Source organism: Camelina sativa, chromosome 9, assembly GCF_030686135.1.
Source record: "Camelina sativa cultivar CO46 ecotype springtype chromosome 9, ASM3068613v1".
NCBI classification, from domain to species: domain Eukaryota; kingdom Viridiplantae; phylum Streptophyta; class Magnoliopsida; order Brassicales; family Brassicaceae; genus Camelina; species Camelina sativa.
In genome coordinates, this window is record NC_141888.1 from 24263475 (window position 1) to 24277780 (window position 14306).

At 36.0% G+C, this 14306-nt stretch overlaps 1 protein-coding gene and 1 non-coding gene across 15 annotated transcripts; one reads left to right on the plus strand and one right to left on the minus strand.

The window, feature by feature from the left end:
• Positions 1-1577: 1577 nt before the first annotated feature.
• On the minus strand, positions 1578-14189 carry LOC147938659 (putative pectinesterase/pectinesterase inhibitor 32). Of its 14 annotated transcripts, none has more exons than XR_015567440.1 (5): positions 13644-14124; positions 8757-11688; positions 8409-8683; positions 8078-8170; positions 2215-2422 (listed from the first exon to the last, which is right to left on the minus strand). XR_015567440.1 is itself a non-coding variant. In XM_087467864.1 (2 exons), exons 1-2 carry the CDS (start codon positions 13957-13959, stop codon positions 1718-1720), a joined length of 603 nt encoding a protein of 200 aa, XP_087323990.1. In that variant the 5' UTR covers positions 13960-14105; the 3' UTR covers positions 1578-1717. The 14 variants fall into 14 exon arrangements, 2 of the variants coding, with proteins under 2 accessions (XP_087323990.1, XP_087323989.1); XR_015567441.1 differs by having other exon boundaries at positions 8078-8124; positions 13644-14121; XR_015567439.1 differs by lacking the exon at positions 8078-8170 and having other exon boundaries at positions 8768-11688; positions 13644-14121.
• Positions 10813-10919, plus strand: LOC147938660 (small nucleolar RNA R71). The gene has a single exon (XR_015567668.1). It is a non-coding gene; the product is annotated as a small nucleolar RNA R71 (small nucleolar RNA).
• Positions 14190-14306: the final 117 nt, after the last annotated feature.

A 14306-nucleotide genomic window follows, 5' to 3' on the forward strand; every position in this document is an offset into this window, starting at 1 on the left:
TATTTTCTCTACCAGAAAAACTCTTACACATTCAAAGATTTCACTGCAATAAATAGTAACATTTTATCAATATTTTCTCTACCAGAAAACCTCTTACACATTCAAAGATTTCACGGGTGAAACATATTTTTTACATGAAAAATGCAGCTTTGAATAAAAAAATAAAAATTTAAGTTACATATTATGTTTGATACAAACATATATTGGTTCTAAGATAATAATTTTACTTATAATAATTTTTGTAAAATCGATTTATCCCGCATATAGTGGGGGTTGTTACCTAGTGTATATTTAATTTAATTTATTGTTAATTTTTAAGTGAGACATATAATATTTAAGGTATACAGTTTAATACATTACAAAAAAAGGTATACAGTTCAATAATTGATTTTTTTTTTTGGACACATATATAGAAAAAAATCTGCTACTAATAAGTAAGTTAGGTAGAATTAATTAGTTTCTAAAAAAAATTCGATTTAGTGAATTTACCATATTCCACTTATTGTTTTTAGTGCAATTTTGTAGGGACTAAAATTGTAAATAAAATTTTAAATAACTATAACTAAAAGGATAGAACACAAAATGTACTTTAAAAATGTTAATATAGACCATTGAATAACATATGGTTTTGTAAATTTTACATATATTATTTAAAATTTTAGAAACAATACATGTCTTCTTTTACTGCCTATATACACAGAGCCTGGCGCTGAGATTTTGATGGTTTTAAGAAGGGAACATTTTTTGAAAATCGACTCTTGTGTGAGTGGAAGAACCTGTGACTCTTTCAATATGTTAGTAGTATGTTTCCATAACCAATGACGTTTTATGCAATATATATCATATTATTACGGCTCTGCCTACATAGAAAACTAGAGATTGATATTTTAGAATTTGACAACCAGGGGAGAAAGTCTTCGCAAAATATATTTAGTGTGGTAGTCCTTGTTTGGCTTTTATTTGGCAGTTTTGGAATATGGCAGTGACATCTCCGAATATAAAGTCTACGGTGCCTGTTATAATGCATTCTCTAAAGAATTGACGCATTGAGTGGGCACAGAGAGTGTCTTGGTAACCTCTCATCGCATACCGATAAAAGATTCCGAGATCCGTATCCGACCGTAGTGCGGCTGCTTGGTGTTTTTCAGGTCCTGCTATGTTTTGAAATATGATATCGCGTGCAATAAATCATCTACCGCTCACAGTTGCAAAAAAATAATTATAATCAGTTCTAAAATATTTGATTCAACCATATACATCTTAGTGAAAAACTCAGTTTAATATAAAAATTCACAATTCTAAAGTAATAAAAAAATTATTTTTCTAAGTAATTATTGCAATATACTTTTAGAAAAAATATAAACATTGAAAATTCGTAAATTTTAATTTAAATTTTTGATTTGATTAGATATTAGTATATCTAATAAATTAATTTATTTTACTAACCAAAAGTAGCAGACCGGTAAGTAGTCCAGCCATCGATAAAAACTCCGGTTACCGGTGATCACGGTGGCATCAATGCCGTCACCAACCATCATAATGTTCCATTTCTTCTTTTTAATCTCCACATTCTCCACATATACACCTCTTTTCACATGTATCACATATTTTTTGGTGCGGCCAACACCGCGTCACTTATCGTCTTGAAATTCCCAGTCCCATCTGCCGCTACAACCGCGTCAGCAGCCGTTTGTGGGCTATCAGTTTGCAGTAACTTTCAATCACCGGGTTTAACCCATGAGGGAAACTTACTGAAGCCACTATGAGCGGTACCCGTCGTGTGGGCTTTCATGGACTTGGATTTGGGTTTAGAAGGAGGAGGGTGAACCATCGTTAGTAAATTTCGGACGGTAGAACTGACCCGGCTAAGACCACCAGCCACGAATTTTCTGATAATTCCATCAGTGCCTTCGAAGCCGTCGAGACACGTGTCTTGGTTAGAAAGTGCAGCGCTTATCCATGTCCTTAGATCCAAACCCACGTCCTCTGTACTGTTATCTTTACCTGACAGTGACAGTATTATGTACTTCATTCATTTTTTCATTCATTTACATTTTACATCTTGTTACACAATCGTAAAAATGTATGATAATGTATTAGTAGCATTTACTCAGAGCATATTTGAAACAACCCTTCCCGTTTTTTTTTTTTTAACCTTAGTTTACTAGTGGTCCCATACCCACTAACAACCTAACAAAAATCAATAACTGCGGATAACCAAATAAAACAATTTCCATTAAACCAAAGAATACCAACAACAATATTCCAATAACCAATAACGAAAAAGCAAAGTTCCAACATCCTACAATGCTCTATCAACTCAATGCTAGCAACCTAACAACAGCTAGACCACAATCAATCAAGCCTCTAGAACATCCTCCTCCTCATCGCCTTCGATTCCACGATCACACTTTTCCTTTACCTGCACACCACAAACAACAATTGAGATGCGTAAGTATTATCATAAATACTTAGTGAGGCCGTCCTCCCATCTACTAGGTTATACACACAAGCATATGAGACCCTCAAGTTATGCAAGCAAACAAAACACAAGCAATACATCAAACCAGGAAAACAAGTCTCGGTTGAGACTAGTATCGACCGATGCCACAAGAAAGTGTCGACCGATGCTGAACCAAAGTTGTCGACCGATGCCACTAGGGTGTCGACCGATGCTGTCACCAACAGTGTCGACCAATGCTCGAATGGTGTCGATCGATGCCATACCTGCAGACGCGAACTGCGCGAACACGAACGACGAATCCCGATTCCAAACCATCCCGAATCCGTTCCAAACTCACCCAATTACCTCAGAAATCACTGGGAATCACAAAAGTACCGAACCCAAGCAACAAAACTACAAAAACAGCAAAGAAAACACACAAACAAGAGAGATCTCATGCTTAGATCAACCATGGTCAAGCACTCACCTCAAGAACAGGAAGATTGAATTGAGAAACGTGGAAAACAACACCTCCAGAAGCTCCCCCTTCGTTTCCAGCAACAACTAACCCTCCTACAGCCTCAGATCTCTCCAAAAACTCCAAGAACAAGCCCAGAAAGTCACAAAAACGTTTTTCTCTCTTTTCTCTCTTTCTTTCACTAAGCGGCGACCAAATAACTTCCCAAAAACCCTTAAACTCGTCCTTAGACGCTTATAACACGATTTAGGGATTTAATTGAACCAAACCGAACCAATTCGGCAATTAATCAAACCCGACCAAACCGGAAAAACATGGTGTCGATCGATGCCACTAAGGGTGTCGATCGACACCCACACCAAAAATACACAAATTGGTTCGCGGGCGTTACAATTCTCCCCCACCAATATGGATTCGTCCCCGAATCCCGCAATACCGTCCATCTGCCAAGGACCTCCGTGCCACCGTCTGCACGGCCCGCACGTCCCCAGACCGGACTAAACACCATCAGCCAAGGTTTCCCGTGCCACTGTCGCAACAGCCCGCAGATCAATTGGTGGCAACTTGTCCTGTGGGAAGGTTGTTAAAGGGTAGGGACCAGGGTTCGAGGAACGCCTGGTACACCAATAACCTACTGTGGATTTGGATGAATAGTTCCATTTGCCCAGTGAGGAGTTAGGATCGATGCCCTGCAGGGCCAGCTTGGAGTCCGTTGGGGTGGCTAGCGGTGGGCTAGTGGGGTCTGCGGAACGGGTTGTATTATTGTAGAGTTTAATTTTTTGTATGTTTTTTGGTTACTTAACTTAATTTTGAAATGTGTTTCGATAGATTCCTAATATATTATATTGGGTACTCCTTTTAATCTTGTAACGGAAAATCTTTTATTTCTTTCCAAATTCTAATTAATTCGAAACACATCATGTGAATTGGCCACATAAAGTATATTTAAAGATCGACAATGCAATTAACTACGGACGTAGTTTTTATATTCATGTTCTAATATCAAGATCCACATAAATGCAAGGTTTTTTTTTTTTTTTTTTTTTTTTTGGAAAAATTCCCAAAAAAAAAACAACTATTTAATATTTGCCAAAAAAAAACATGGATTTTTTTCGTTGCCAGAAAAATACGCAGACTATTTTTTAGTTGATAAAAAATACACGAACTATTATTTTTTTTCTATTTTCTTCCTCCTCTCCGTTACAACCGTTAACGGTATTGTGACGGTGTTACTATTTTTGAAAAAAGTTCCAGAAAAAAACACAAACTATTTTTTTTTGCCAGAAAAATACATGAACTTTTTTTTTCTTTGCCTGAAAAATACATAATTTTTCATTTCTTATTTTCCCACTAACAATACGCCATTTAATTTTTTTTTGGCCGTTTAATTCCTCTAGTTATTAAAATTCCTGGTTTAATTTCAGTTGTCTTTAAAAACCTTCATCTTATTAATATTGGTAGATCAATACAGGAGTCTTAACTCTATTGAGAGAAATGTTAACCAAGGTTAAAATTAAACAACCACGTGTTTAATTAAAGAGATCTAATGACACTGTTGTCCTTCTTCTTCTTCAGAAATCGACAACCTGTTTGAGAGAGATAGAACCCTAAAATTTCAAAAAATTAGAGAATAGCTTCGCAAAGTTGATCTAACCCAAAAAAACTTGACCTAAAGTACAAAAATACAAAATCGGGACCCAAATGAATATATCTCCAACCCAGATAAATCGCCATCCCTAAATTGCGAACCCTAAATCGCAAACCATAAATCACAAACCATAAATCTAGAAATTGAAATGAACGATTGCTTAGTTAATACCCAGAAATCGGGACCCAGTTGAATACCCAGAAATTGCGAACCCTAATTCCGAAACCTAATCACTAAAATTGAAATTAACAACGGTTTCATACCTCATCTCTCAGTCGATTCTTGCAACGAACACACCACACAATCAGACGGCAACTATTATAGCAATCAATGGAATTCGGGACTTGAAGTTTTAGAAGAAAAAACAAGTTTTGAAATTTTAGGGTTCTATCTCTCTCAAACAGGTTGTCAATTTGTGAAGAAGAAGAAGGGCAACAGTGTCATTAGATCTCTTTAATTAAACATGTGGGTGTTAAATTTTAACCCTGGATAACATTTCTCTCAGTAGAGTTAAGACTCGTGTATGGATCTACCAATATTAATAAGATGAAGGTTTTTAAAGACAACAGAAATTAAACCATGTATTTTTTTGGGATATTTAATAACTAGTGGAATTAAACGGCAAAAAAAAAATTAGATGACGTATTTTTCGGGTTTTTTCCCGTTAGAGATCATAACTTTCTCTGTTTTCTTAAACTTCATACAAATTTTCACTACTATTTATGATAACTAAATTCAAGAACAAAAATACATAATTAGGTTAATCAACTTCAAAATTTCTCAATTAGTATTGTTTTTGCATAAATAAATGGTGAATCTGGTTATGTTACAAGAGTTGATATCCCACAAAATGGCTATAATCTACGATCTCGATCAAGTTTGCGTACACCAGCCCATTTGATGATTTACACTGGCTATAAGCATCATAAAAGGTACTAAACTAAAGAGATGAATATTTTTTGAAATGTATACAAAGGTCTACAAAGGTGGAGATATCATAAAATTTTAAAGAAGTGTTGATGAAGTTTCAAAATTTATAAAGTCAGTATAAATCCAAAAACAACACTAATTGAGAAATTTGGAAATCGATTAATCTAATTGTGTATTTTTGTTCTTGAATTTAGTTATCCTAAATAGTAGTGAAAACTTGAATGAAGTTCAAGAGAGTAGAGAAAGTTATGGGTTATGATCTCTAACATTGTTAATGGAAAAATAAGAAATGAAAAATTATGTATTTTTCAGACAAAAAAAAAAGTTCATGTATTTTTCTGGCAAAAAATAAATAGTATGTGTTTTTTTCTGGAACTTTTTTCAAAAATAGTAACGCCGTCACAATACTGTTAACGGTCGTAACGGAGACGAGGAGAAACTGGAAAAAAATAATAGTTCGTGTATTTTTTATTAACTAAAAAATAGTCTGCGTGTTTTTCTGGCAACGAAAAAAGTTCATATTTTTTTCTGGCAAATATTAAATAGTTGGTGTTTTTTTTTGGGAATTTTCCATTTTTTTTTTTCTTTTATGAAAAACTTATTAGTATGTTTACATTCATTTTTCTTTCTGATATGCTCAAATTTACTCTAAAGCTACTCTCTCAAATTAAGAGATCAATTGTAGTAATTAGGGGTCGAATCCACAAGAATTCTAGATTCACACAATAGATTTAATAATCTTTTAATTATGCTAAACCAAAATTATAATTTAAATAGCAATGCAAAAACAGAAAATAAAAGAGTTGTAAATCAATAGGAATAAACGCTAGGCTTAGGGAAAATCTCAAGAAATCATGGAAAATTAGATCAATTAATTAAACAAGCATGATTCAACAATTAAACACCGTTCTTGAACTCTAAACACAATTATAAAATAAATCAGTTCTCAGTGCAAATATTATCAAAGTTTAAAACCAGAAAATGTAAATCTCTTTGCAAAATTCAAGTTAAAAACCAGCAATAAAATCAAGTTTAGATAAGTTCACAAAATCACTAATTCAAATCTCTTTACAAAAGGTAATTTTGCTCACCAAAGGTTTTTTCAGGAAAATCAATTATATTCTCATATCAATCAATAATCTTAAGATCTAAATCCAGATGACTAATCAAAGATCTAGCATTAAAAATAACCTATGGTGAAGAACAAGAAAGATAATGAATCCTAAATTAACAGATCTAACAATCCATGAAATCTCTAATGAAAAACCCTAAACCTAACAAGCAGATCTACTCAGACATAATCAATGAAACACAAAACATCTTCTGAATAAATTGCATTAAGAAGGAGATTAAAGAAGAAGTAAAGGAGTTCTGAATCTTCTCTGAAGGAGTCTTGATTCTTCTCTCCAAAAGCTCTCTAAAAATCTGTCAGGGTTTTCTCTCAAAAGTTGCAGGGAAAAATAAAGCTTAGGTCTAAACAATGACCCAAAAATCCAATTTATATTCCTAAACACGTCCAGGGACTAATGATGCAAATATGGAAAACTTTGGGGCATCTTTGTAAATCTTCAAAACTTGTGGGAAAACTTCCAATTTCTTCTTTTGGCTCTGCATCGATCGACACCATATCTTGCATCGACCGATGCTGATCTCTGAATTCGTCTCTCAACTTCGTAGCTCAGCCTCAATGCTTGATTAAGTTTCAAATCTTCCTATTTAGCTCCATTATGCTCTTATCTATGCTAAATCCTATAAAGACTCAAAAGACTCTAAAAATACCAAAAAGACTCTATAAATAACACTTATATCATGGCTAAAAACACCTAAAAACCATGATATATCAACTCCCCTAGACTTAGCCTTTGCTTGCCCTCAAGCAAAACATAAACTTAGCCCTGTGGAAGAAGTTTGAAAACGCAGGAACTCATTTCTTTTTTAAAGTAATGCCATGATCATCCAAACCATAATCCATATGCTTAGCTGATAAATCCAAATCGAACCACCATGAACTTCTCCGTTGACTTTCATAGCATCCCAATTTCAAACCAAATTACACTACTTCCTCCATTAAGCCTTCATCGGTGGGTCTCATCAATTTGATCAATATAAAGAACCTTCTAGACTCATTCCCGTACAATACCATAACAAGCAAGACATATCCTTTACCACATGTGGTACTCTTTCTCTCCCCCAGACTTATTCTATTTTATCTTTCTTAGAGCTTTGCTTTGTTTTTTTTTCCTCAAAGTTGTAGGCGAATAATGGGGTCATCGGTAATTTACCTACCCCTCGCTTCCAAGCTTTGTATGATCATTTGACTCAAGAGTAGAATAATGAGGTCACAAGTAATTTACCTATCTCTCTAAACTGATCAAAATCATCTCATCTTTTATTATCTCTCTTCTTTTTTTTTTTCTTTTTTTTTTTTTTAACAAAGCTCTCGGGATTTTTTTTAACTTGAATGAGGGAGAGGAATACAATTTTCTTTTGTAACCTTACTTTCCATGTATGAACAAGGAGTCAAGCTCTATGAACATCAATCTCCTTGATGAGGTAAAAAGAAAAGTACATAAATTACCTCAAGCTTTTATGGATTCTATTGGAAATTCGGATGTCTCTGGTTCACTGGTCAGCCATTAAATTTTTCATTAGTCGGATTTGTGGATTCAATCTGCAGCATTAATCAACCAAGGCAGTATACTAAATAGAAAAATCATAGTTCCCAACAAAAATTTGACTCAATAAAACCATTTTTTTTTCTACTGACTCTCAAAAACAAAAACGTAGTTAGTAACTGCCTTCCCCAGAATTAAACAACAATGTCCCCAGTGTTATCAAGTAAGAGATTGACGAATAAAATAAAATTAAATAAAAATAATTCAAAAGAAAAAGGAAAAAGAAAAACCTACCAGTGGGTTGCCTCCCACTAAGCGCTTGTTTTCAGTCATTAGCTTGACTGTGTTGGATCTCAGGTATCCGGTGGATCAGAACATGGCAGTGAATGCTTCCGAGAGGAATGTCTCATCATCCAAGGTGGTGTGTAGGCAGTAGATGAAAGAGGTCTACAATGGACATGAGGAACAGGACCAGGGCGTGACTTAGGTATGGGTGGCTTTCTTTTATGTCATGCAAAATCATCAATAGAAGAATCAAGCGCTCTACGATAATCTCGTGGCTTGGTTAACTGCAAAACAGTGTTTGTACCTTTGAAATTCTTATTGATGAATGGAGAAGGTTTGGGTGAAGAAGATGCATACCTTGGCCTTACCTGTGGCTTCTGAACTGTGGAAAGGTGAGATTTCAGCTTTACAACTGGTCTAGGACTTGCAGCTAAGGAATCAATTCGAGAATCTTTGGTTTTGGACAAGTTCGAGCCGATTCTGGAAGGTGTGTTGATCAATGCAACAGCTGCATCGATCGATGCTTGGCCTTCAACTCGTGTTTCTTCAACGGTTCTGCAGCTTTCCTCAGCAATCCGTGTTTCCATTACAAAAACATCATCTACCAGCGACTTGTCATGGATCAGAACCTCATCATGGTCTCTAGTACTGATTAGATGATCTCCACTCCAATCTTCAAGCTTAACAGCTTGCTTACTCACTTTCTCAACAGTCTCCAACTCTTTGACATACCCAGCAGTAATGTTTTCATGAAGTTCTATGAGTAGATCATCATCAGAAGCAATTTTCACAGAAAATGTCTGACCATCAATAGTGGGAACCCTTCTCAGCTTGTCCATCTCAAAGTTCATAACCAAATCATCTATATTCAGAGCTATGTGTCCCTGCTTAACATCAATGATGGCACAAGCTGTAGCCAAGAATGAGTGTTCTAAGATGAGAGGATCACTAGGCTCTTTGTCATATTCCAGCACCACAAAGTCAGTGGGAATCATGCATTCTCCAATCTTAATCGAAACATCTTCTAAGACACCTTCAAGAATCCTTCTAGATCGATCAACTAATATAAGAGAGATCATAGTTGGCTTGAAATCTGTCATCCCAAGTCTCACAGCAAAAGAATGTGGCATCAAGTTAATACTAGAGCCAAGATCAAAAAGTGAGTGAGGAAACCTTCCTGTGGAGATAGAGCAATCTAACACAAAACTTCTAGGATCTGGTACTTCTCTGCAATCCTACTTTGAATCACTGCACTTACTTCCTTAGAGACAACCACCTCCTGCTTCTTATCATTCTTCCTCTTTGGAGGCTGCTTCAACAGAATTGAGCTGACATCCTTTGTAAGCAGTGCTCCTTCCTCAGGACTCAAAACATTGGTGACCATCCTCTTCATATATCGCTTAATCCCAGGAGAAAACTTGAAAGCATCAATCAAAGGCATCTCTATCATCACCTTGTCCATCATAGCCTTGCATCTAGCTTCCTCAAGCTCCTGCTTAGACCTCCTAGGCTTAGGAAAAGAAACCTTAGGCTTATATGCTTTTTCTGAATCAGATGGTGGAACTCGAAGAGAAACCGAGCTGTTTGTGGGGTGTGTCGATCGATGCTGACATTGTGTCGATCGACGCTTGATTGAGTTTGCATCGATCGATGCTCCTGTGTATCGGTCGATGCAACATCAGCTATCGAATGGTTGTCTTCTTCCTTCACCAAAATTGCATTACAAGCATGCTTAGGGTTCGACTCTGTTCTTCCAGAAAAAAATTCCTCTTGTCTTTTAACAGACCCAACAGTCTGAATCACTTGATTCTCCAGCTTATTAATATGAATGTTTAATACATCGAACTTCCGAGTAAGCTCAGTGTATACAGAATCAATCTTCCCATTGAAGTCCACTGTAAACTTCTGTTGACCTTCCAAAATCTGTGCAATCATTGATTCCATCTTGCTCTCTGAATTGGGTGGAGGGAGGGGTTGGTAAGAAGAAGAACTATAGTTCCTAGTGAAGTTGTTGTTTGGATTTCCTTTGAAGGAATTCTTCTGACCAATTCTCTGATTTTGATACCCAGCTCCATACACATAGTTGACATATTCTTCTACAGTCTCTGGCTTTGGCTCAAAAATCTCAACATCTTCAGCAAAATGGATAGACTTCTTTCCCACAAGAAGATTGTGCACTGTATCCAACTTAGCATTCACTGTAGCAAACTGATTTGAATCATGGCCTTCATGTGCTCTCTTCCGCTCTAAGTCTGCATTCTTGGTACTGTTGCTTGATGCTAGCCTTTCTATCAACTTTTCAGCGTCATCTGGGTACCTTATCTTGAAGTTCCCATCACTAGCAGCATCCAAAGCCATCTGATATCTCCAGTCAATCCCGCTAAAGAAGAAACTGATCAACTGCATCTCTGAGAAACTATGATGCGGACAGTCTCTCTGGTATGCTTTAAACCTTACCCAAGCAGCTTTGTAAGATTCAGCAGGTCCTTGTCTAAAGGTCGAGAGCTCAATCCTCAGCTCATCAGTCATTGCATCGTCATAGAAGTAATTGAAAAACGCCACCTTGATGTCATTTCAGGTCTTTAAAGATCCTGGTTTGAGTTGCCTTAACCAATGAGAAGCTTCTCCAGCAAGAGAGTAGGGGAAGAGCTTGCAGTAGAGATAGTCCTCTGTGAGTCCATTAGCCTTGATGCTTGTGACTATGTCCTAAAAATGCTCAATATGGTCTAGAGGCTTCTCATGTGGCAAGTTCTGGAATGGTCTTTGTCCAACAAGAGCAAAGTAGGCAGGCTGCAGCTCAAAATCATTCCTTGGGAATGGAGGAGGGACAATTGCAGAGCAGTTCTCATAAAACAAATCTGGCCTGTTGAAGTCCGCAAGAGTCTTGACAAGCTCTCCATTGTTGTCTCGTCTAGGCTGAAGGTTCTCTGCTTCGGCTATGGCATTGCATCGATCGACACCAACATTGCGTCGATCGATGCCATCTTGGTTGTGTCGATCGATGTCAGCATTGCGTCGATAGACACAACCTGCATTCCCATCGGCCACAACGATTTCTTCTTGAATAACCTGTCCTTCAGCATCAAGTTTTTGGCCTAGTTCGTTGCGCACATGACCCTCTTGATCCCTCAAAACTCCAGCCTCATCAGGTCTCAATATGATTGGGTTGACCATCTTCGCTGACTTGGCTGCTTTTGTGTTATCACGCTCTAGTTGTCCAAACTCTTGGTTTGTAAGCTTAACAACCGGACCAGTAGGATTTTTTCTGGTGCTAGGCTTAGGCATGTACCTGAAACACACAAGAGAAAAGAAACAAAAGCGTGAGAGTAAAACAGAAAAAGAAAAATTTAGACAAAATCAAAGATTTTAATCTAATGGTGAATCAAAAAAGTCCCCGGCAACGGCGCCAAAATTTGATATGCTCAAATTTACCCTAGAGCTACTCTCTCAAATTAAGAGATCAATTGTAGTACTTAGGGATCAAATCAACAAGAACTCTAGATTCACACAATAGATTTAATAATCTTTTAATTATGCTAAACCAAAATTGTAATTTAAATAGCAATGCAAAAACAGAAAATAAAAGAGTTGTAAATTCAGATGGAATGAAACGTTAGGCCTTGGGAAATTCTCAGGAAATCATGGAAAATCAGATCAATTAATTAAACTAGCAGGATTCAACAATTAAGCACCGTTCTTGAACTCTAAACACAATTATAAAATAAATCAGTTCTCACTGCAAATATTATCTAAGTTTTAAAACTAGAAAATTCTAATCTCTTTGCAAAATTCAAGTTAAAAACCAGCAATAAAATTAAGTTTAGATAAGTTAACAAAATCACTAATTCAAATCTCTTTGCAAAAGGTAATTTTGCTCACCAAAGGTTTTTGTCAGGAAAATCAATTATATTCTCATATCATCCAATAATCCTAAGATCTAAATCCAGATGACTAATCAAAGATCTATCATTAAAAACAACCTATGGTGAAGAACAAGAAAGATAATAAATCCTAAATTAACAGATCTAACAATCCATGAAATCTCTAATGAGAAATCCTAAACCTAACAAGCAGATCTACTCAGACATAATCAATGAAACACAAAACATCTTCTGAATAAATTGCATTAAGAAAGAGATTAAAGAAGAAGTAAATGAGTTCTGAATCTTCTCTGAAGTAGTCTTGATTCTTCTCTCCAAAAGCTCTCTAAAAATCTGTCAAGGTTTTCTCTCAAAAGTTGCAGGGAAAAATAAAACTTAGGTCTAAACAATGATCCAAAAATCCTTTTTATATTCCTAAACACGTCCAGAAACTAATGATGCAAATATTGAAAACTTTGGGGCATTTTTGTAAATCTTCAAACTTGTGGAAAGGGACTAATGATGCAAATATGGAAAACTTTGGGGCATCTTTGTAAATCTTCAAAACTTGTGGGAAAATTTCTAATTTCTTCTTTTGGCTCTGCATCGATCGACACCATATCTTGCATCGACCGATGCTGATCTCTGAATTCGTCTCTCAACTTCGTAGCTCAGGCTCAATGCTTGATTAAGCTCCAAATCTTCCTATTTAGCTCTATTATGCTTACATCTATGCTAAATCCTATAAAAACTCAAAAGACTCTAAAAATACTAAAAAAACTTTATAAATAACACTTATATCATGGCTAAAAACACTTAAAAACCATGATATACCACTTCCTATAAAAGGACAAGATTTCAAGGTTAACTCTGGAGCAAAATATTCTATACCCACGGGCCACGTCGAAGATTAATCACCGACGATAAGATACCAAATCACTTTCTTCATTAAAGCAAAAAAAGGTTCTGTGAATCTGATTCAGCAGAAGAAAAGTCTTGAAAGTTATCAAATATTTATTTAAAAGAGATCGAAAAGTAAAAACAAACAAAAATAGGTCGGTTCGTGTCAAACTGTCAATTGATGCTTAATAAATGGACTTGTGTAATGTTCTTTTCCGTCGGCTCCTAGTTGCAAAGTACTACTACTACTGACTCAACGAAACAAATAACATAAAATAATGTAAAGCTACTAAACATAATAATGCGAGTTATCGTGATTTTTAATAACTTTGTTAACTTATTAATTTATTTTTGGATAATTGATATTTGTAACTTTGTCTTTAAGTTTGTAATATTGTTGAACATAGCATCTTTTCGAATGATCATATCTATGTAACACGATTTTGCATGCAAAAGAAAAGACTAGTAAGTGTAAAAAAGTTACCGTTGGGGTCTTGAGAAGCAGAGATGATCCAAGAAAGCTCTTCGGCGGCGGAATCAAGAAGATCAACGCAATCAAGAATCGCATTGGACACTCGTGACTTCCCCACTTTCTTGTCGAATTTGGACACTATAGCTCCCGCTTTTTGTATAGCGTCAATGACAGTTTTGGCCGCTTCGGCGAATTCTGACGACGGGACTCTCAAATACTCCATATGAACCAACCCATTAGAAGAAACCGCCACTTTATGAGCGGAACATAAAGAGATGGTAAGAAAGAGGAAAAAGATCGGCGAACAGACTTGGCGGAACGTAGTCATCTATCGGAAAACACAGAGGAAGTTGAAGAGTGTCTCTCTCACACTCTATGATATCTTTGTGAAGAGATTAATTGACGAGTTGAGGTGAGTGATGTGTGATATTATTTATTTGTGAGAGCGGGTGAGAGAGAGAGAGAGAGAGAGGGTAATGGCTAGCTAGGCAATAAAAAGACGACATAGCCTCGCTTTTTATACTACCGGTTATGGTTGAAACTATAATTAATCGATTTGGACAGCAACAAAATGTTAATTAGACTTTTGATATTCGTTGAAAATTTGTCGGACCACAAATCTACATGATTTGATAAAGGTTTCTGATTAGACTTGTGGATGCAATTATTTTTACT